This window comes from Megascapheus bottae, chromosome 16 (genome assembly GCF_031878675.1).
Source record: "Megascapheus bottae isolate mThoBot1 chromosome 16, mThoBot2.hap1, whole genome shotgun sequence".
NCBI classification, from domain to species: Eukaryota; Metazoa; Chordata; class Mammalia; order Rodentia; family Geomyidae; genus Megascapheus; species Megascapheus bottae.
Genome location: NC_143524.1, coordinates 33,291,548 through 33,313,630, shown reverse-complemented (window position 1 = coordinate 33,313,630; position 22,083 = coordinate 33,291,548). Strand labels below are relative to the sequence as shown.

At 35.0% G+C, this 22,083-nt stretch overlaps 1 protein-coding gene across 21 annotated transcripts in view; it reads right to left on the bottom strand.

The window, feature by feature from the left end:
• Nucleotides 1-22,083, bottom strand: part of Sox6 (SRY-box transcription factor 6) — a 559,138-nt gene that overhangs the window by 273,323 nt on the left and 263,732 nt on the right. For all 21 annotated transcript variants that reach the window (XM_090348077.1, XM_090348078.1, XM_090348079.1 and 18 more), the window contains one exon: nt 18,183-18,390. In XM_090348077.1, coding sequence (XP_090204203.1) covers nt 18,183-18,390 — 208 coding nt within the window. The remainder of the gene's footprint in view (nt 1-18,182; nt 18,391-22,083) is intronic.

The following is a 22,083-nucleotide window of genomic DNA, read 5'->3' as shown; positions in this document are numbered from 1 at the left end:
ACTGTCCTTGGACTTTCTCAAGGCTAGAGCTCTACCACTTGAGCCTCAGCACCACTTCTGGCTTTTATCTATGTATATGGTACCGAGGAATCGAACCCGGGTCTTCATGCATGCTAGGCAAGCACTTTAACCATTAGGCCAAACTCCCAGCCAGGAAACTCACTTCTTAAGAATGGTAGGAAAGGGAACTAAGGGGGACTCCTGTCTCATAATTTCCAGGACAGTCAATTGTTCATTGGCATGCCAGATGTGTTCAGCATTCACAGAAAGGATGCCAAAAGCCAAAAGGTCTTAATCCAAAATTCTTTTTCTGAAATCTTCTCATCTATCTAGATTCACCATCTTACTAGCCTCACCATTAATGCTCCTTGCTAGATTTTTCTCCAACTTTATTCTCCACACCCAATTAGCAACCTCAAGTGAATCTCTAAAAGCTGATTCCTCCTCTCCATCTTCCTGTTATTGCATTAGCTTATCATCAGGACATGCATGGACTCTTAAATAACCAACACAGTTTTCTACATTTCCCCTTGCCACCTTCCAAATAGTAGACAAAATGCCACCAGTTACATTTCCAGGAAAAACGTTTGATTATGTAGCTTTTCCTCCTGCTTAAAAGTTTTCATCTACTTTACAGTATTCAAAGGATAAGATTCAAAATCTTTATGTCTCCAACCTACTTTTTTCAGTCCATGCCTCCTGTATTAACCACAGAAAACTTCTTGACATCACCTCACCAAACCCACAAGTGTTTTTACACCATTGAAAATTTATACTCTTCAGTGTCAGTATGATTAGCTTAAATTCATCAAAATCTAGTTCAAATGTCTATAAATCCCTTTGTAGATCTCCTAGATGAAATGATTTTTCTTTCTTCTGCACTCCCACAGTGTTTTAAAGCCTCTTCATGGCACTCAGGATAATTACTCTACCTATATGCATTTCTCCCATTGAATTACAGGCTGCTACAGCACAATATCTATTTATCCTGTATTCACCTTTGTTTCCCCACGGTCTCCACTTATACCTTTCCCACACCAGATCCATTATAACAACAGATGAGGGAGCTTAATAAACGCTTATGAAATTATGATAATATGTACATGGGCATTTAAGTATATATAAGCTATTGCGTTTGTGTGTGTATGTGTGTCTTATTTCAGTGCAAAGGAATTCCAAACAAATGAACATAAATTTTATAAACCAACATTAGATTCATGTATATTATATGCCAAGATCTATAATAGGCATTGTGACAAGAGACAAGATCAAGGTAAATATCAGATTTTTCATTTTTACCTCTGTCAAATAAATTGAGGCCATGTTTGTGTTTTTATATCTGACATTATTATACTCCACTGATCTATGTTTCTGTCAGTACCATATTGTCTTTAGTCCTATAGCTCTAGAATAACCCTTAATATCTAGCAGATTCTGAACATTCATTCTTCTTTGTAACAATTGTCTTAACACTGCCAAGAGTTAAGTCATCAGTATGGATTTTAACATGTCTGTCTTTCTGCATTTTAGAAGGGGCTTTGTTAAATCTATAGGTCATATGGGGACGAGCTTACATATTTACCATAGTAAATACTCCATTAGATGAGTGCTCTGGGATGGCATTTGTTTACATTATCTTTGATTTTTTTAATCAACACTTTTGTAAACTTACCCTATAGATACTATATACATATATATTTATATATATATATATAATTAGTAAGGGCATACATACCTAAGTATCTCAGTTTATCTAGAAAAAATACACATGATTTGTTTTTAGTTTCTATTTTTATATGTGGATATGATTTGAACATTTTTGTCCTCCTGTATTCCTGTTCTGAAATTGAATCTTCAGTGTAGTGGTAATAAGAGATGGGACTTTGGAGAAGAAATTAGGTAATAAATGGAACATGTGGAGTTTACTGTCCTTCCAACCAGGTGAGAGCAGAGCAACGTGGCATCAACCACAAAGCAAGGAAGCTTTACCTATTCTACTCATGCTTTGATCTTGGAGTTCTCCGCAAAAATTGACCAGTATATGGTATTTTCATTTAGAAGCCAGAATGGACTCTGTTATATGTTTATTACTATTGTAGATGAATGCAGTTCATGTATGCTGATCTTTATCCTATAACTCAGTCTAGAAATCTGATTTGGTGGTAGGGGTGGTAGTCTGTTTTGTTTTTAGATTTATTGGGCTTTTCTATGCAGATAAACATGTCATTTCCAATGTCATTCATTGGAGAAAGGTAAGTCTTTTTAACAGATGACACTGGAGCAAATTAAACATCTGATACTTAATAAAAACTTTAAGCCTAAATTTTACATTATATAAAAATTACCTCAAAATGATACATGGACTTAAATGTAAAATACACAACTATAAACACTTTACAAAAAATAAAGCAGGAGAAAATGTTTAAGCATATCTAAGTGCAGTCAAAGTGTCAGCAAAACTAATACAAGTATGATTAATAAAATTTTGACCAGTGACAATTCATGTAAAGAAGAGAAACTAAGCTAAAAACTGAAAGAAAATATCTGCAAACAGCATATTTAATATAGAATTAGAGCTTCAAATGAAAAAGGCCTATTACAACTCAATAATTGAAATAATCTAAATAAAAATGGGGAAAATATGAACAGATAGAGAAATATATAACAGAGTAGTATTCTGCCATTTAAAAGATGAGCTGGGTGCTGGTGACTCACCTTGTAAACTTAGCTACTCAGGAAGCTGGGATCTTTGAGGATCATGGTTCAAAGTCAGCGTAGGCATGAAAGTTCATGAGACTCTTATCTCTTCCAACTAACCACCAGAAAACTGGAAGTGGCACTATGGCGCAAATGGTACAGCAGTAGCCTTGAGTTGAAGAGCTCAGTGACAGCACCCAGGCCCAGAGTTCAAGCCCCACGACCAACAAAGAAATAAAAAAAATAAAATAGAACTATACCATTTGCAGGAAAATGAATGAAATTGAAATTGAGATATTCACATTTAAGTGAAATGAATTATAGTCATATAGACAAGTATCCTGTATTTTAACTTATATAAAAGATATGTTACTTAAGCTATAACCCCTCTGGATATCACTTTTACAATAAACATAAGAAAATATAGAATAAATTTTAAAATAACTTTAAAAAGATGCTAAGACATGAAAGCTGAAAGGATTCAATTACTTGGTGGGTCTAATGAGAGGAATGGAGAGAGAAATTGGTGAAGTACTTATGATTGAAATACAAAATACGTAAATGTGACGATGTCTAATGAAACTCACTGCTCCATAAAATTAATAGTAATTAATTTTAAAGAAGATGAACAAGAGATACAAGTAAGTCACCAAAAAAACCACAGATGGAAAACAGCACATGAAAGATGTTCAACATCATAAAAAAATATAAATATAAAAGAAATATAAATTGGGGCTGGGAGTTTGGCCTAGTGTTAGAGTACTTGCCTGGCATGCATGAAGACCCGGGTTTGATTCCTTGGTACCACACACATAGAAAAAGCCGGAAGAGGTGCTGTGGCCCAAGTGGTAGAGCTCTAGCCTTGAGAAAATCCAAGGGCAATGCTCAGGCCCTGGGCTCATCCCCAGGGCTGGCAAAACAAAAACAAACAAAACAAAACAAAAATCAGCATAAAAGAAAAGTCTTATTTCAAGTGTAGACAAAACATTAAAAAAAGAAAAGAAAACCACTCTAGAGGGACAATTTTATTGAAGATGCTTTAACTTTCTCTCCTAACGCTCTCAAATGATGTAACAAAAAGCAAAAAAGGAAATATAAATTAACACCACAGTAAAATATCATGCCATAGCTATTAGAAAGCTAAACTAAGCTGTGTACTAAAGGTTTATGCATCCTAGCTACTCAGGAGGCTGAACTCTGGGGATCTTGATCTGAAGCCAAACTAACAAGAAAGACCATGACACTCTTATCTATAAGTGAACAGCTGGAAGTGGAGCAGTATCTCAAGTAGTAACATGCCAGCCTTGAGCAAACTGGCACAGGGAAAGAACCCAGGCCCTGAATTCAAACAACAACATTGGCACACACACACGCACACACACACACACACACACACACACACACACACACACACAAATACCTAACCTATAAGAAATAAAATTAAATATTAACAAAGATAAAGAGAAAAATGAATCTCCCTTGTACATTACTAGAGAGAGTGTAAAATGGTAGAGCTACTCTAAAATATAGTATGGCAGTTTCTTACAAAACTAAAAATGCAATTATAAACGACAATTATGTTTCTGGTGTTGGCCATAAAGAAATGAAACTTTCAATTCTGTTCATCCAAAGTCTTATAAGCAATCTCATAAATGTATAGAAACTTATTTGGTGTAGCCAGAACTAGAATCTGCTCACATGTCCTTTAACCAGTGAATCAGCAATTAAATTGTTATATACACTATGGAATAAAAGTACAATTTTTGATATAAACAATTTAGATGAATCTCCAAGAAATTGTGTTGTATTTGTTCAAAAAGCTAATTCTGTAAAATTACATACTGAATGATTTCATCTATAAGACATCTTTGAAATGGCAAAGTATGAGAAATTAAGAAAAGATTAATGGCTGCAGGACTTCATACAGAGAATGAGAGGTGCTAAGGTGAAATGGAGATAAACAAATTTATGACAAGGGATCCTGGAAATATTGAAACTGCTCAGTATTTTGCCTATTATGTTGATACTTGAATCTAAACTGGTGATATACAGGTAATAAAACTGTATTGTACTTTTATTGTAAACTCACAAATAAATTCAATTAAAACAAAATTTTTGAAAAAGACTAATGATTGTATCCATCTTAATAGCTTTGCCATGATAGCATACAACTGTTTTATAAATGTTACCATGAGGTAAAACAGGATACATTACATACTATTTCTGAGTGCTTTATGTGAATCTACCATTAACTTAAATGAAAATCTATTTAAAAAAAGTAGCAAACAGGGCTGGGAGTGTGGCCTGGTGATACAGTGCTTGTATGAAGCCTTATGTTTGATTCACATACACAGAAAAAGTCAGAAGTGGCACTGTGGCTCAAGTGGCAGAGTGCTAGTCTTGAGTAAAAGGTGTCCAAGGACAGTGCCCAGGCCCCGATTTCAAGCCCCAGGACTAGGGGGAAAAAAAAGTAGCAAATAGTTAAGCGTGGTGTCCAATAATTTAATCTCTGTTCTTTGGAATGTTCTCAAGATTAAAAAAAAAAAAAGTAAGACCCTATCTCAGAAACAAAAACCTGGTAAAGTGGTAAAGTGGTACCCATCTCTAATCCATGCTATATGGGAAGTAGAATTAGAAGGACCGAGGTACAAGGATGAACCCCAAGCAAAAGTGAGTCCCCCAACTGAGTACGAAGGGCTAGCAAAATGGCTGTCTAGCAAGCCAAGACTCTGAACTGAAACCGCAGAATCATCAAAAATAAATACATATGAAAACTATAGGGTTAGATTCTACTGAAAATGGAATGGCAGTTTTAATTACTGATAATTTTAAAGAACAGGGAAGTCACAAGAACTAAAGAAGCCACTAGAAGACTAGATATGGTTTATATTTTGTTTATTGGAAAGTTGAGAGCAATAAGAAGAAAGTAAATAGAAGGTCAATCTGGATAAGAAGGATCCTGGCTAAGCATGAAATTGTCTGATTAATTCAACTTAACACACATAGAGCTGTTTCATTAGATAAGAGAAAGTTTTTCCCTGAAATTCTTTGGTATATTTTTTTTTGCCAATCCTGATGCCTGAATGCAGGGCCTGGGTGCACTGCCTATGGGCTTTCCTAAGGCTAATGCTCTACCACTTGAGTCACAGCACCACTTCTGGCTTTTTCTGTGTATGTGGTACCAAGGAACTGAGCCCAAGACATTTTACATGCTAGGTAAGCACTCTACCTCTAAGCCATGCTCTTGGCTCAATTCTTTGGTATACTTTTTTTTTTTTGCCAATCCTGGGGCTTGAATTCAGGACCTGGACACTATCTTTGGACACTTTTTGCTCAAGGCTATCTCTCTGCCACTCAAGCCACAGCACCACTCCTGGCTTTTTCCATATATGTGGTACAGAGGAATCAAACCCATGTCTCCTGCATGCTAGGCAAGCACTCTACCACTAGGCTACACTCCCAGCCCAAATTCTTTGGTATTCTTAATTAAAATGCTCACTACAGAAATATTACAGAACTCTAGAAGCCAAATTCTAATTTAACTAAAGGATGTCCAAGTTATATTCACATCAAGAAAAAAAAATCACAGCAATGTAGAGAATGGAGAATGACATTAGAAAGAAATTTCAGCCAAGCTGAAAAAAAAACTCAAAGCAGCTGGTTTCCATCGGTAAACAATAATCATCATCTCTAAGAAAGGAGAGAACTGTTACAAATAATGAGACAGAGACTCTTCCTTCTTTCCATAGTGTGAAGTTGTTTTGAACACCTAAGAAAAGTACTCAGTCATTATGTAACAGAGAAGCTTGTAATTCTGCATGGTTAAGATAGGTTGAAAATGGAAAGATTATAGATTCAAAATTGTAAGAAAGTGCAAGTCCATCTGAGTGGACAACAGAAAGATGATATTTTATCTAGAAAAACATACTTGCTAGCAGCGTGACAACTATTAAGTAAGTGGTTAATGTGGCCCAGAAAGGGTAAAGGGCCATTAATAGGAAACTTTTGGATTTCCTACAATGATCTGCATTGTTATAAAAGACAAAGTTACAGCTTAAGAGAAGACTGATTTGTAGGAGGCCCGCAGAAAAGGGCTGGCACCATGTGACTGCAAGATAAGAGAGGCAGAAGTAATAACAATCCTCACTTGTTTATTCAAATAGCAAATATTTATTTGAAAATAGAACAGACTGAAAACTGAACAATAAAACCTGTTGAAAATGTTTTAAGAAGAGGCAGGTGAGAAAGAAATTTAGTAATGGTATTTAATAGAAACAAAAATGACACTGAAACCCCTTAGAACTAATATATACAAATTAGAAAATTTCTTTTTTAATAGTCATAGGTACTTGGAATAGAAGTGTGGAACATGACAGAGGATAGGATTTCTGCTCTTCCTAACTTACCCTTTCAGTAGACTTAAACAATGATACAATAAAGGATACAAATGAATAAAGCGTATAGCAATAGAAGGGCTAAAGTGAAAATTAATTAAGAATTACATTTAACAGTGTTTATGGTCTACTTTAGACTCAGAGGTTAAGTGAGGCTTTTCTGAGGAAGTGATTAGGATGAAATCTGAGTGACAAGCACGAGGCAGCTACAGAAATCTAAAGAAACAACCTTTAACAATCAACAAACAATTTCCAAGACTCTATACATTAAGCACATGTATTGTCCCCAGTCTCTCTCTTCTGGGAATAAAAAGAGATTGCTTGATTCTTAAAATTTCTATTTCTTTAAGTAATAGTTACAAGGTATGAGATGTTTCTGTGGGAGGTAGGGGAGTGCTATTTAAGTTAATTATTGCATTCCAGAGTAGAACAAAATCCCAGTGCCCAGTTTATTAGTTACTCTTTCTAAACTGTCTTTTGACTCTATTTTGCCTTTATCCTAAACACTGTTATCTTGTCATTAATTTTATATAACTGATGTCATGCTGTTGTTAAAAGCAATTAAAAACTTTTGTGATATTTTTGTAGCTATTCTTCGGAACACTTCCATCCGTTTTTTCTAGCCACTGCATTTGCTCATTTATAATTGATTAAGTGAGAATATTAGGGAAATTCATGGGCCTCTGATTTCTATGCTTCCAATGGTAGCGAATAGCTCATACTCTATAAACTAATGGTGGGAATACTAGTCCGTATTCTCAATGTAAAACATGACTCTTTGGTTGTCCACACACTCTGAAGACATCAGTTTAGAAAGCTATGGTAGGTTTAATTATCACAGATAAATTCAGCATTGAGTCAGAGCCTTGAAGCCATGGCCTTGTCTATCAGTACTTCATTGGACAATGCCTTCTTCATATATCAAAATAGAATAGCAGCTTTTATTTCTAACTTAATAAATCAGCATTTATCTCTGATTTCTAAACTTCATAAAGAAGATAGGGAATAGTAAAGAATGGTTTCAAAATAGAAGAAAATGAATCATGAGATTGGCTCAGAAGAATGGTTTAGTCTGAAAACATCAGAAGGAGAAAACACTTGATAGTGGACTCTGAAATTTGATTACAAACCTGCAAATAAAGGATCAAAATGGCCATAAATGGTAGAATGTGTCCTAAAACACTTAGCTAAATAAAAATCCTCATTTCAAACTACAGCTAGTCAGTCAATTAATTGGTGTTTTATAATAAGTTACTGAAATTCAGGGCAAGAATGCACTTCAAACCCAGGATAGTTTCACCACCTGAACTCTCTTCAGTTGAAGATTTCTAGCTAGGTGGTCAATTGTGCACAAAATGTCTATTTCAATATAAAAATGGTTGGTAAAACAGTGGCAATAATCAATAAGCTTGTAATTTTGAATGTGATGTAAGTGTTTGAGAAAAGAAATGACTCGGAACCCAATATAATTAGAGATCAGGAATTACCTTAATTCTAAAACCATACCCTAAATGGGAAACATCAATAAAAAGGATCAAAGGGGAAAAAAAGAGGTATGTTTCCTAACAAACCTAGTAATCATAGTTCCAGTCAAAAAACAACAATGTGCTTATACTTATAGTTGAAAGAAGGGCTGAAGACATTCTATTAAGATACAACAAAAGGAAAAAGGAAAATTGCAGTGAGGGGTCCATCAAAGGCTCTTGTGGAGCATCTAAAAAGCTCAGTGATAAAAAAAAAATCCTATACTAGACATTTTGAGGAAAGTAGAACCAAAAGATATAGACACACACACACACACGCACACACACACACACACACACACACACGCACACAATTTCTTTGTGTAATGTTTTCACAGAGAGCAAAAATGATATAAAGATTTGTCAATATAAAATCTACTCTTGAGGAGATATCCTAGAGAAGAAACTCATCCAAGGCACATCAGTAGACAGACACAGTAGATAGTAATATATTGTTATGAAGCATTTTACCATAGAATAGTGCATAAAATATTGCAGGAAAATCAACTAAAACTGATGCATTAAAGTTGTTCATACAATATGTGTTTCAAATGCAAGTCTAGGTGAAATTTTACGAAGTTCTAAAACAACCATGTAAGGATTTGCATAGAATACCAGAACCAGGGAGGCTGAGGCAAAGGAATCACATTTCCAACCAACCACCATGGCTATGTGAAAGACTTTGACTGAAAAAAAGCAAAAATTCTAAACTGAACAAAATTCAAGTAATGTATACACATACAAGATTATTTTAAAACAAAAATGGTAGATAATGATAAACACCAAGTAATAATCTACATAAAACAATTGATCAGATAAAGGAAACATAAATATATTCAGTAGCATTCATCATGTTTATTAAGATATATAATGAATTCATGGGTGTTTATTTTCCTTTCATGGCTTATAATACAGACTTCAAATACTATGTAATATGGAATGTTTACATTTACCACTTTTTATCCTCTTTTTATGGGTCATGGAGCTTGAACTTGGCCTGGGTCCTACCAGTGGGCCTGGGTGCTGTCCCTGAGCTCTACAGCTCAAGGCTACTGCCCTACCCCTGGGCCTGGGTGTTGTCCCTGAACTCTTCACCTCAAGGCTACAGCCCTACCCTTGAGCCACAGCCCCACTTCCTGTTTTCTACAGGTTAATTGGAGATAAGAGTCTCAGGTCCTTTGTGCCTGGGCTGGCTTTGAACCTTAATCCTCAGATCTCAGCCTCCTGAGTAGCTAGGACTACAGGCGTGAGCCACTACACCAGGCTATTACTATTTAATCTATTCATTTATTCCTTCTGATTTTGTACACATCTAGAAAATAATAGAGGTCCAAAAACTACCCTCTGTTTACTTTTTGAGACTCCCTGAAAAATCTTGAAGAAAATATAAGAACAAATCTATGGAAAACTGCAAATGCTAATTATCCACACATGCTCCACAAACTCAAGCAGCACACAACATGACTTATTTTACTAAACTATTAGGAAGCCACGTCCTCTTTTTAGACAAAATGCCCAAAGAGTAGCTTCAGCTTCCCAGTTCAGTGAAAGGAAAAATCCGAAAAAATTGCCTACATCTGTTAACATTCTTAGTAAATGAGCCTTTAAAAAATAATTTTTAAATTTGAGGAGCTAGAATGGACCAAGAAAATGTGAGGCATCTTTTTAAGACAAGGACATACAAATTGAAATTAAGAAAATGATTCAACCTAGCAGTATAGTATCTATGCTGTAAATGAAAGTTGCAAAACAATAGAAAATAGAAAAAAGCAAGCTTTGACAGAATGTCTATAGTTCATAGAATTCTAGCTTATTTTATATTTTATAAAAATTACAAATGTACATAACAACAAAATACACCAAGCACCATTCTTTATATTAATACTTCATAATTGTCATAAATAAAATACCAATAGTTCTAGCTCTTATTAGATATCCTAAATGTATAATCCTTTTGAAAGGTATTTGTTTATTTAAACTATTCAAAACTGGATAGGTTATCTATTCTGAATTGTTTCCAAATAGGAGAAAAAAGAGGTCTCATTGGTAGGAAATATTTATTTGAAAGAGAAGAAATATGAATTTAAATGTATCAAAATTGCTCTGAATATCCAATTGCTTCTTCGGCAAGAACTTGAGTGGTCTTCAGCATTTAAATGACTTGAAATTTTCAATTTGTTTGAAATAATAATTTGTGGAAGTTTTATAATGAATATTTAATATGGATCATATACAAAAATCTAAAACCTGACCCACTTCTCCTAAGAATGAGAAATATTATGATCTGAGAGACAGAACCTTCCATCAGAATGGTAGTTTTAAAAAACTAATAACCCTAAATTTTGCCTTAAAACTATTTTGATGCTACAGAGTGGCATGAATGGGAAGTTATTTGTTATTGCAAGAGATTTAATAGTTACATTTTTTTTACTGTAATAGGAATGTATTACTCTTAACTGGATACTATCTAAAAGCCTCCTCCAAGGCTTTACCAACATACCTCACTGACATCACATTCCACACAGTTCTCAGCAGGGAAGGTTGGCTTCTAGTGGGGAAACTTTAGTATCAGCTTTTCCAAAAAGCAAGTTAAACTGAACTGCTCTTCCGGAACACAAAAGCATCACCTTCGCCAAATGCTAAATCCCTTAACACCATGGGACATTTCCTATGAAGGGTCTGTGGTGCAGGGTGAGATTCCTACAATATTTCTTTAAAAGTTTCTGCAAATAATAACAGTGACAGTAATCATAGTTACAATAACAAGATTTATAGCTCCCATTAGAAAAGCTAATGTAAATCTGTTGATCAGTAGAGGGATGGAAGCAGGGAAAGAGAAATGCTCTGTTGAGTCCGGAGACAAGCAGGAGCAGGGTGGGCTAACCAGGAAAATGAATAAGTTTGAGGTAAGTTGTTTGAAACTATGAAAACTAAAACCATAAACCTGCTGAAACTGTTTCAGAAAGGGAGAAGGGATGAAAGGAGTATGATAGAAGGAGTAAGATTGATTAAACTTGTGGCAATGTAACAATACAATCCCCCCCACCAAGTAATGAAAGCTAAGAAAAAAATATGTCATATCCTCACAACAATGCGGAAAGGCAGGTATTGTTCATCGTTTTTCACAGAAGGAACTGAAGTATGCAGTATGCATTTTTCCAAGGCCACATAGATAGGAAATAATGCTAACTACATTTGTTGAATTCTTTTGTCTACCAGTAGTCTAAATGCCTTAGCTCCATTACCTAATTCGTGATCTCCATGATAGTATGGTAATAACAATGCCCAGTTTTTAATTGAAAAAAAACTGAGACAGAGCAGTTACATAACTTGTCCTTTGTCACTCACTTGGTAAATGCTGAAATAAAATTTAAATATTGACAGCTTCAGTAGGCTGTGCTGTCTTTCTAAGTATTAGAATTTAGAATCAAAACCAAATCTAGCTCCCTCAAAACTATGACTTTCAAAATTTTTTCCTCCTTGCTTTACCTATGTGCAGCTAAAGTACAGCTAAAGCTCCCAGAGTAGCAAAACACTCCAACATAGATTCTATCTATACTTCAGTGAAAATATATATGTAAAAATCCAAATGATTATTTAGAGATGCAAATAACGATAACAATCCATCAGATATACACATAAACACTAGCTCATTCTTGTGCCCACAAACAGCTGCATAATCCATTAGAAAGCCTATCCCACCAGGAATCCAAAGCTCAAATGCTGCTGCCCTTTCTCTACATGCACAGCAAAACGAATCCACATACTTTCATTAAAATGATGGCTGAAGCACACAATTCCACAGGCCAAATACATACCCTGACTTCTGAATAATGTGTGTTCAATGGGATTGTACCTAAACTGGTTTGTCTTCTATTAGGTTTTAGGTTCTGCCAAGAAGAGTTTATTCATTCTAATATTATTGCCTAACTCCAATCTTTGTCACTCCCTTCTGATCACAAAAATTATTACCCACAAAATAGTCTTGAAAATGATCAAAAAGCCAGAGACTTATTTTGTCAGATAGTGGTATTCCATTTCTTGCAAGTCTCACGTGACTCCAGAACCTGACCCAAACCAGTCTACACCACCAGGATCATATACTTAGTAGTATGAGACACAAGACATGATAGTGGCTAAAGTACTATTATTAAAGAGAGATTAAAACAGCTGTACATTATGCTGAAGCACTCACTCTTCTCTTTACAAACAGACGGTCCTGGATTACAAGCAGCACTTGACCATTTAAATCACGACAACAACCAGATTTAACCAGCTGGGCCATATTCTCCTAGGCAGTGCCTGTTGACCTCCTCAGTCGCAGCTGCTCAAATGAAATTCTCATTAGACAACTTATTTTCAGAAGCCAAAGGACTCTCTGATTAAATATATGTATTTAGATATAGAAGTCCTTTTTTAAAGTATTCATTTTCTGACAACTGTCGCTTATGTTAGAGCCCAGCTACACTGGCAACAAGATGGGTAATACAAGGATAACTAAAAATCATCATTTAATTGCAACCAAAGGATGTCTCCCCCCCACACACTCCTCGGAAGCATTTTAACCTGATTCTATTAATCAATGCTTTACTGTGATTTCTACACATCAGTTGCAGCAGTATTGCTATTGAGTGTGTTTATATATAAATATATGTCTAGCAATATCTATCAGCCTACTACACACACCTATTTATGACTCTAAAGCGAAGTTAAATTTGCAAAAGGTAGAAATGTTATCCACTTTCCATTGCCCTTACTTGAATAAAGGAGCAGGGAATTTCTGACAGAGCAAATTTCTTCATCAGTGTTTCTGCAATTTATTCAAACCATGGCTTGAATAAGGCATTTCTTGAAGAAATGGCAAATTAAACTCTAAACTGTAATCCATCAAAGTATCTGCTTTATTACATATGTATTATTTTAAAATGGACCATAGTCAGGTGCCAGTGACTCACACTTGTAATCCTAGGTACTCTGCAGGCTGAGATCTGAAGACTGTAGTTCGAACTAGCCAGAGCAGAAAATTCTGTGACACTCTTATCTCCAATTAACCAGCAAAAACACAGAAGTGGAGATGTGACTCAAGTGGTAGAGCACCAGCCTATAGTGAAAAGGCCAAGTGAAAACATGAGGCCCTGAGTTCAAGTTCCTGTACCAGCACGCACAAAAAAATCAACCACTCAATCAATCAATCAATAAATATGACCATAATAAAGAATACAGATAAATGTTTGCTTGTGAAGGCAAGGAGGGTAAAGGCAATTTGACAGACAAAATATTCTCCAAGACAAAAATTACTCAGAAAAGATCAGCATCTACTATATTAACACAAAGTCCTGCCAATCAACTAATCATATGGTATGATTCTTGAACCATGAAGCAATATTGAGGAAGGGTCCTGTAATGCATTTGTAATATGAGTTAATATGTCTCAAATGAGAAGGTAGACTTGTAACTTTAGAGTCAAAGCTGTAATTGTTAACGGTGGCTCAGGCCTGGATAGCTAGCAGATTCAGAAGCTAACATTTGGAGGATCAGCTGGCCAAAAATATTTAAGAGACCTCTTCTCAACTCATAGATGATCATTCTAAGGCAGTGGAATACTGAGATTGTAAGGATTGTGCTTCTATAACAGTGAAAATAGAAAAGTCAACCTCTACAGAGGGAAACTAGATATTATAAACCTTCATGCCCACAATAATGGGAAGCATAAAGTAACCAGATCTGGTTCAATCCTATTCTAAAAATAATCAACAAATATCAGAGGTAGAGGTATGACTCAGTAATACTGTGCAAATATAGCAATCACAGAACACTGAGTTTCAAACCCCAGTACCATGGGAAATAAATAATCAAGACAGCTAAATATTGGTAGAACTCCTCTATCTCCTTAAACCTAGAATATAATTATATTATCTTAGAATCAAAAATTTATTCTAGACTTTTAATGACCTTTTCTACAGTTATTTGTTCTATGTTACTAATAAAAACTAGAAATTCACCTTCTATCTGGCAAGTATCATGTAACCCTTCTATTAATTACAATAAAAATATATAAAAAAATAAAATAACAAATTAATGCAGATGTAAAAAACTAGAAATCCTCATTGCTTCCATTTATAAAACTAAAAAAATTACTGTATTACCATTTCCTAAAGGCATCACTTTCAAAAATAATTTCTGAGGTTTTATTTATTTATTTTTATTGTAATGTTACATTCACCAAACAAAGGGTTCATCCACTTCTCACTCATTGACACCCCCTCTCATGTTTTGTCCCCATTTCCTTCAAGAATAACTTTTTTTTTTGCCAGTCCTGGGCTTGAACTCAGGGCCTGAGCACTGTTCTTGGATTTTCTCAAGGCTAGAGCTTTACCACTTGAGCCTCAGCACCACTTCTGGCTTTTTTCTATGTATGTGGTACCGAGGAATCGAACCCAGGTCTTCATGCATGCTAGGCAAGCACTTTAACCACTAGGCCAAACTCCCAGCCCCAAGAATAACTTTTTTTTTTTTTTTTTGCCAGTCCTGGGCTTGAGCTCAGGGCCTGAGCACTGTCCTTGGACTTTCTCAAGGCTAGAGCTCTACCACTTGAGCCTCAGCACCACTTCTGACTTTTTTCTATGTATGTGGTACCGAGGAATCGAACCCGGGTCTTCATGCATGCTAGGCAAGCACTTTAACCACTAGGCCAAACTCCCGGCCCAAGAATAACTTTTTAAAAATATCCTTTGAGATATCTTTAAGAAACATATTTCTTGGTCTCCATCCATAACTATGAAGTCTTAACAATTCTGTTTTCTAATATCTTTCCATACGCATCCTACTTCTCATTCTTAGTACCTGTACTCACGCATTCATTATCTCTAGCCTGAAACAATTTCCTTAATGTCTCTCCCTGCTCCCATTTGTACTACACAGTGCTGTCAGATTAACTTTCCTAAAGGAAAGCCTTGATCCATCACCAAAGTGTGCTCAAAAGTAGTCAATGGTTCCTCTATTGGCTTTAATGTAAAGTTCAAATGTTTCAGCCAAAAAATTAATGCGTCTTTATCATTTGAACACAACCAAGATTTTCAGTCATATAGCCTGATGCAGATACACCTTGTTAGAACTTGAACTGTTTGTTTAAAAAAAAACTATTTTGTTTGCCTTAAATGTATCCTCTTACCATTCCTATATAAATCCTTTCTTTTTTTAATCCTTTCATTTTTTATATCAGTTAGAACTCATTTCCCTATGGAAAATTTCCATGGCTTACTAGGAAAGAATAATCTCTTTATAAGTCACCACCAATACATTTATTTATATAGCAGCCATGGAACTTTTATATCAAACATTGACTTAAAGTTATATATATATATATATATACTTTCTATTTGTAGCAGAACATGAATTACTTCAAGTTAGGAACTGTTTCACTCATTATAGCTACTATCATCTAACACAGAGGTTCTTCACCTGCAGTCCACAAACCCAAAAGACAGGAAAATAGAATTCATGAGTTCTGAAGTTAGATGGCAAAAAAAGTTATTTTCTCTAAATTCCAATTTAAATTTTTGGATGCAATTTTTTTCATTGATCTCTAATAAAAGAATCTCCATCTATTTATGCAGATAACAGACAATTATAGCTGTTTTTACCATCAATACATTGTAGTTGCTATTTTAGAATCACACTTGTTAGAAATATGTCAAAGTATCTTATATGGTTATAACTATTTTGAAAACTATAACATTGTTAAACTCTATAATATATAATTTTAAGGTATTAGTAAACTAACACATTCTACTGTCATAAAATTTTTACTTTAGTATTTTAATATAGGTCATTCTATGTGCAATTCTATCTATAATTACATGATTTATTTAAAATAATTCTTAGAAGATTCTCTGGATATGAAAAAGATCCAGAGAAAAAAAACAAAGTTTTGAGAAGGCAGAAGTATCAGCATGCAGTTTACCCACTAACAATCATGTACAGAGTCAAGCATGGTAGCTCACACCTATAATCCTAGTTACTGAGGAGGCTGAGCTCTGAGAATCACAGTTCAAAGCCAACACAGGCACTAAAGTCCATGAGACTCTTATCTCCAATTAACCACCATAGAACCAGAAGTGGTGCTGTGGGTCAAGGGGTAGAGTACTAGCCTTGAATTGAAGAGCTCAGGGACAGCACCCAGGCCCAGAGTTCAAGTCTCATGACTGACAAAATAAAAGATCATGTTTATTACCCATAATTTCTCATGTTTATTACCCATAATTTCTCCATAATAGTTCATATTAAATATAATCTAGAATTTCCTAATCATCCAATAACATAATGTACAGATGAATGGAAGGAAAAAGAGAGATAGAAAAGCATAAAACTAAAAGTTTGCAATTTCAGAAAAATAACCACAAATATTCAACAGTCTATGGACATCATTATACTAAAACATGGTAAAACAATTGAAATTTATAATACGATAATCAACAATCAACAATAACCTCAAATTCACATAGTTTACAATGTCTAAGAGAATTCTAGATTCATTATTCCAGTTAATTATCAAAATATTTGGTTTCTCAAATCCAGTACTAGTATCACATCAAATTCTGTGGCATAGAGAGATTTCAGAAATTACTGAGGGACAGTTAGCTGTTAGCTGGGTTCTGCAGTTTCTAATCTACATTGCAACCTTGAGACATCAAGAGGCTGACACTGTCAGACTATCTGGTTACTGAAACAGGGAAGTAAGAAACACATTTTAGATTTGCACAAAAATTAATTTAATTTTTTGTCCTAAAAGATCAAATTAAATGAAATTAAAAACAAAAAGTTCTCCTATATCAAATCCTCATTTCCTTGTAGTTTCACAGTGGTCTAAAGTTAACTTGTAAGACTAATGATAAACACACACACACACACACACAAAGAATGTATATCATATAGCAATCACATAGACCTCACTTATTTTGTTTAAAATTTTACTGGAGAGTTTTCTTTCTTCACTGTTTTCTAGGTTTTAAGCAATCCTGAGTAGACTTGTGTGCACAGCAAAGAAGCTAAATGGGAGAATTTACAGCAGACAGTATGCCAAAGCAATCAGGCTGAATACTAGCTTTAATAATATTGGAAGCTTACTATTCTCCACATCAATTGGAGGTAAAACTAAAATTTATAATATGTATAAAGTAGAAAATTGAATTTTTTAATATTTTAACTTTTTGAGAAGTTGGAATGTTCATGAAGGAAAGCTAGGAATTTCTTTTATTTCCTGTTTCCCTTGGTGATGCTTATGGAAATTCTACTATGAAAACCTTGCTATATTATCGCAAGGGCGAAATAAGATGCACAAAGTTTAGAAAAAGTGAAGCTATCTGCTTAGCACTCCCAATGGTTCACAGTGCCTCTGAACAACTTTCGTTAGCTAGTGCTAGTTATATACTTCTCTGGTCTTTGAAATCCCACTCTTTTTTGTTTTGTTTTGTTGTTTGTTTGTTTAAGGCCTAGGAAGTTTAAAAATAATAATAATAATAATAATAATAATAATAATAATAGGCCCAACAGCTAAGTCCACACATACCCTCTTGTTCTGTCCGAGTCATTTCCTCAAGCTTCTTCTGTTTCAGTGTGTCCACCACATCGGCAAGACTCCCTTTGCGGCGTTCTGGGGTTCCGAAAGTAACACTGGTCATTATATCGCGGTCCCGACTCCCTTCGTCAGGCTTATGTGGTGAGGTAGAGGTATTTCGGAAGGAATATAGGGAACATAACTTATTATTCTCTGACTCCTAGAAGAAAAATAAAACAAAATAAATCCATTGGAATACAAGCTTCTTCAAAAATTACTGCAGAAAAAAAATCCAAACTAGGGACAATACATAGGACTAATGGAATTGGAAAAATGTTAAGTTAAAATAAATATAGAAACAAACTCACAACCTTAAAAAAGTAGATACATACAATGTATGTAAATTAATGCACCTTCTATCTGGCAAATATCATGTAACTCTTTTTATTAATTACAATAAAAATATTTTAAAAAGTAGATACATAGAAAAACATATTTTTACCTTAGAACCTACAGAAAAGTACATTTCAGTATCTAAAACTCAAAATTCATTATACCTACATCAGTGCCAGAAATTAGTCAAACCTGAATATTTTTGTGTGTTGGAGTTTGGGAATAATCCTTTCTTTCAAGCTATACATATGCCCAACAGAAACATCTTTCTATTCTTTACCTAAACACTGTTATTTCACCACCCAGTACACATTTTTCATCTAGAATTTTTTTACATTTTTTAACAGGACAGATTTATTCTCATAGCATTTAGCACAGGAATGATGTCAAGACACAGATACATTAGTTAAGTACTAGAAGGAGCAGATCTATCTGCTGAGGAGGAAAAGCAAATTTTTGTTAAAAATAACAAGCACTGGGGCCGGGAGTTTGGCCTAGTGGTTAAAGTGCTTGCCTAGCAGGCATGAAGACCTGGGTTCGATTCCTCGGTACCACATACATAGAAAAAAGCCGGAAGTGGTGCTGAGGCTCAAGTGGTAGAGCTCTGGCCTTGAGAAAGTCCAAGGACAGTGCTCAGGCCCTGAGCTCAAAGCCCAGGACTGGCAAAAAAAAAAAAAAAATAACAAGCACTAAAAGTTTATAGAAAAAAGTTTACAGAAAGAAAATCACACCTGGATATTATTTGGCCATTGGCCTTGATATTCTTTTTCTTTTGAGAATTAGATAAAAAAATAATTCTTTTATTTTCTCGAAGGGCAGGAAGAGAAGATGTTTCTATATCTGTGTCCTTCTCAAAGACGCCCAGTATGCTTCAATAACTAGAGGAAGTGGCATGAGGGAAAAGGTACATAATTGATAACTAGTGGATGGGGGAGAAATGGAACATGAAATATAGAGCTCTGAGTTTTCATCTATATTAAGTGAGATAATAATTATATTTGGTAAGTGTTAGATATTTAGGTACTCATGTTGCTTTATACATAAGGTAAAATCAAACCTATTTTCAAGTTTATTGGGCATATAAAATGGGATATTTGTAAAGTTCCCAAGTCAGTGTTCCTGAGCTGAAGTGGTATTAGGGTAGTATTCTTCTGAAGGAACAGATTTAGGAATAAACCAAGGAGGTTTTTGGTTTTCTTAGCGCTGTGTGTGTGTGTGTGTGTGTGTGTGTGTGTGTGTGTGTGTGTGTGCATTTATGCTTTCTAACCTTTAGAAATAGTAAAGTAAAACAATTTAAGTTAAACTCTGACAACCCTGTAAATACTCTAAAAAACATTGCATTATATACATTAAATAAGTAAAATTTTTGGTTTATTCATAATACTTCAAGAAAGCTTTTTAATATATTGTGAGCTAAATCTTTATCTTCCCTGAATTCTTATTGCTACCATAACGCCGAGAAAAAGGAAGCAAAAATATATTTGAGCTGAATTTAACCAATAAAGATAAATAAATGAATCAGGAGAGGAAGAGACCTCCTTTTTACTTTGCTCCTGAATCATTTCCCTCTCCCAGAAAGACAGGTATCTCACTAAATATTTACTGTGATTCTGTGGTGTGAGACAAAGGAATTCCTTCATTTAGGCACCTGACACATTTAGTACATAGCTCCTTGGAATAGGCGGTTCCTTCTCTAATCTGAACAAATGAAAAGGGGTTATCAATGCTCTTTGACCCTGAATAAAGTTCAGACCAGATAAATGACTAAGTCTTTGATGAATCAGTAATCAGCATTTGATCAACTAGCTTCATTTCTCAAATGTTAATTTTTTCAGCTATTAGCCCAAAATAAAACCCTAACTCAGTCAGAGATTAAGACACAAGAATTTTGAAGTGGCTACCTACAAATAACATATCACAGACCATAATAAAGGTCTTCTCATCAGTTTTAATTAAATAGAGGCTCTCCGGCTTAGGTAACACATTTAGTTTGTACCTGAGCACTAAGTTCCATAGAAGACCACTTGTCTGTCAGAACTAAGTTCAGTCTTATGTGCTCATAATCACTTACTTGTTAGTCTGTCTTCCTTGTATTTTGCTCATGGACATGTGGTCACTGCCATTCTGTACCACAGACAATAACCACTGGTTCCCTATTGCAATGATGACCTACACTGTCCTCTGATCCATAATTTGTGCAAAGTGGATCAACACTACCCAGTATAGACAGCAAGAGATTTAAAAGTCATGATTACCCTCATGAAAGCCATAAGAACTACTTACAATTTTCCCAAAGCACCAACACAGACCATAAATAAAACCATGAACAACATAAATTGTATAAGTCAGTTTACATCTTCCTTAGGAAAAACAAAAAGAGAACTATCATAGTGGCCCTCACTTTTTAATTTCTAAAAATTAAAATATTTATCTTTTCATGAATAGAAACCTACAAGTGGTTCAGCTAAAGGTCCATATAAACCAATACACACAATAAATATGTTTGATACAATGTAATTCCAATTTTTTTGCTAGTCCTGGGTCTTGAACTCAGAGCCTGAGTGCTGTCCTTTGGTTTTCTCAAGGCGCTAACATCTGAGCCACATCACCACTTCCAACTTTTTTCTATGTATGTGGTCCCAGGGACTCAAACCTGGGTTTCTGTGCATGCTAGGCAAGCATTCTATCACTAGGTCAAACTTCTGGCTCCATAATTCCAATTTTTAATTACAAAAGATCTCTAATCCCCCCCAGGAGCTACACAATCTTTATGCAAATTTTTTTTTGAAGAAAAGAAAAATCTAACTAATTCTGTAATTTTCTAAAACCAAAACTAGTCCAGTTGAGGCAAATGTTTGAGAACACTATCAATACAGCAACAATTGGCATCGTCATGCAAGCAAGACAAGGCTCTCCCAACATTCTAAATATGCCAACTCTTAGCTTTCTATTATTGTAACAAATATCTAAGGACATATTTGCCTACAGTTCGGAGGTTTCAGACCTATTTCTTTGAGCTTGTGGTTGGCACAAAATGAAGGAAGCATGCTGGGGAGGAAGACTGTGTGCGTGGCCGGGATGCAAAAAAAGGGAGAAAGAAAAAAAATACCAGAACCTCATAATCTTGAAAGGCATACTCCCAAGGACCTAAAACCTCTCCTGACACTGCATTTTGTACAGGTTCTACAACCACCTAAGAGCAATCCTTTGAACTCAGGCTCCACGGAGGAACCTTATCCCATCAATAGCATCAACCTGCAGAACTGTGAAATCCCAGCATTCAGGCAGAAGAATCATGAGTTCAAGGCCAACCTGGACTACAAAACAAGTTCAAGGCCAGTCTTGACTATATATAGTAAGACTTTGCCAAAGAGAGAAAGAGAAGAGAGAGAAAAAAAGAGAAAGGAAGAGAGAAAAGGACAGAGAATAGAGAAGTGGTAAGAGAGAGGAAAGAGGAAGAAAGAAAATGGACAAAACTGAAAAGAAAAAATTAAAAGAAAATTATAATGAAATCTATTAA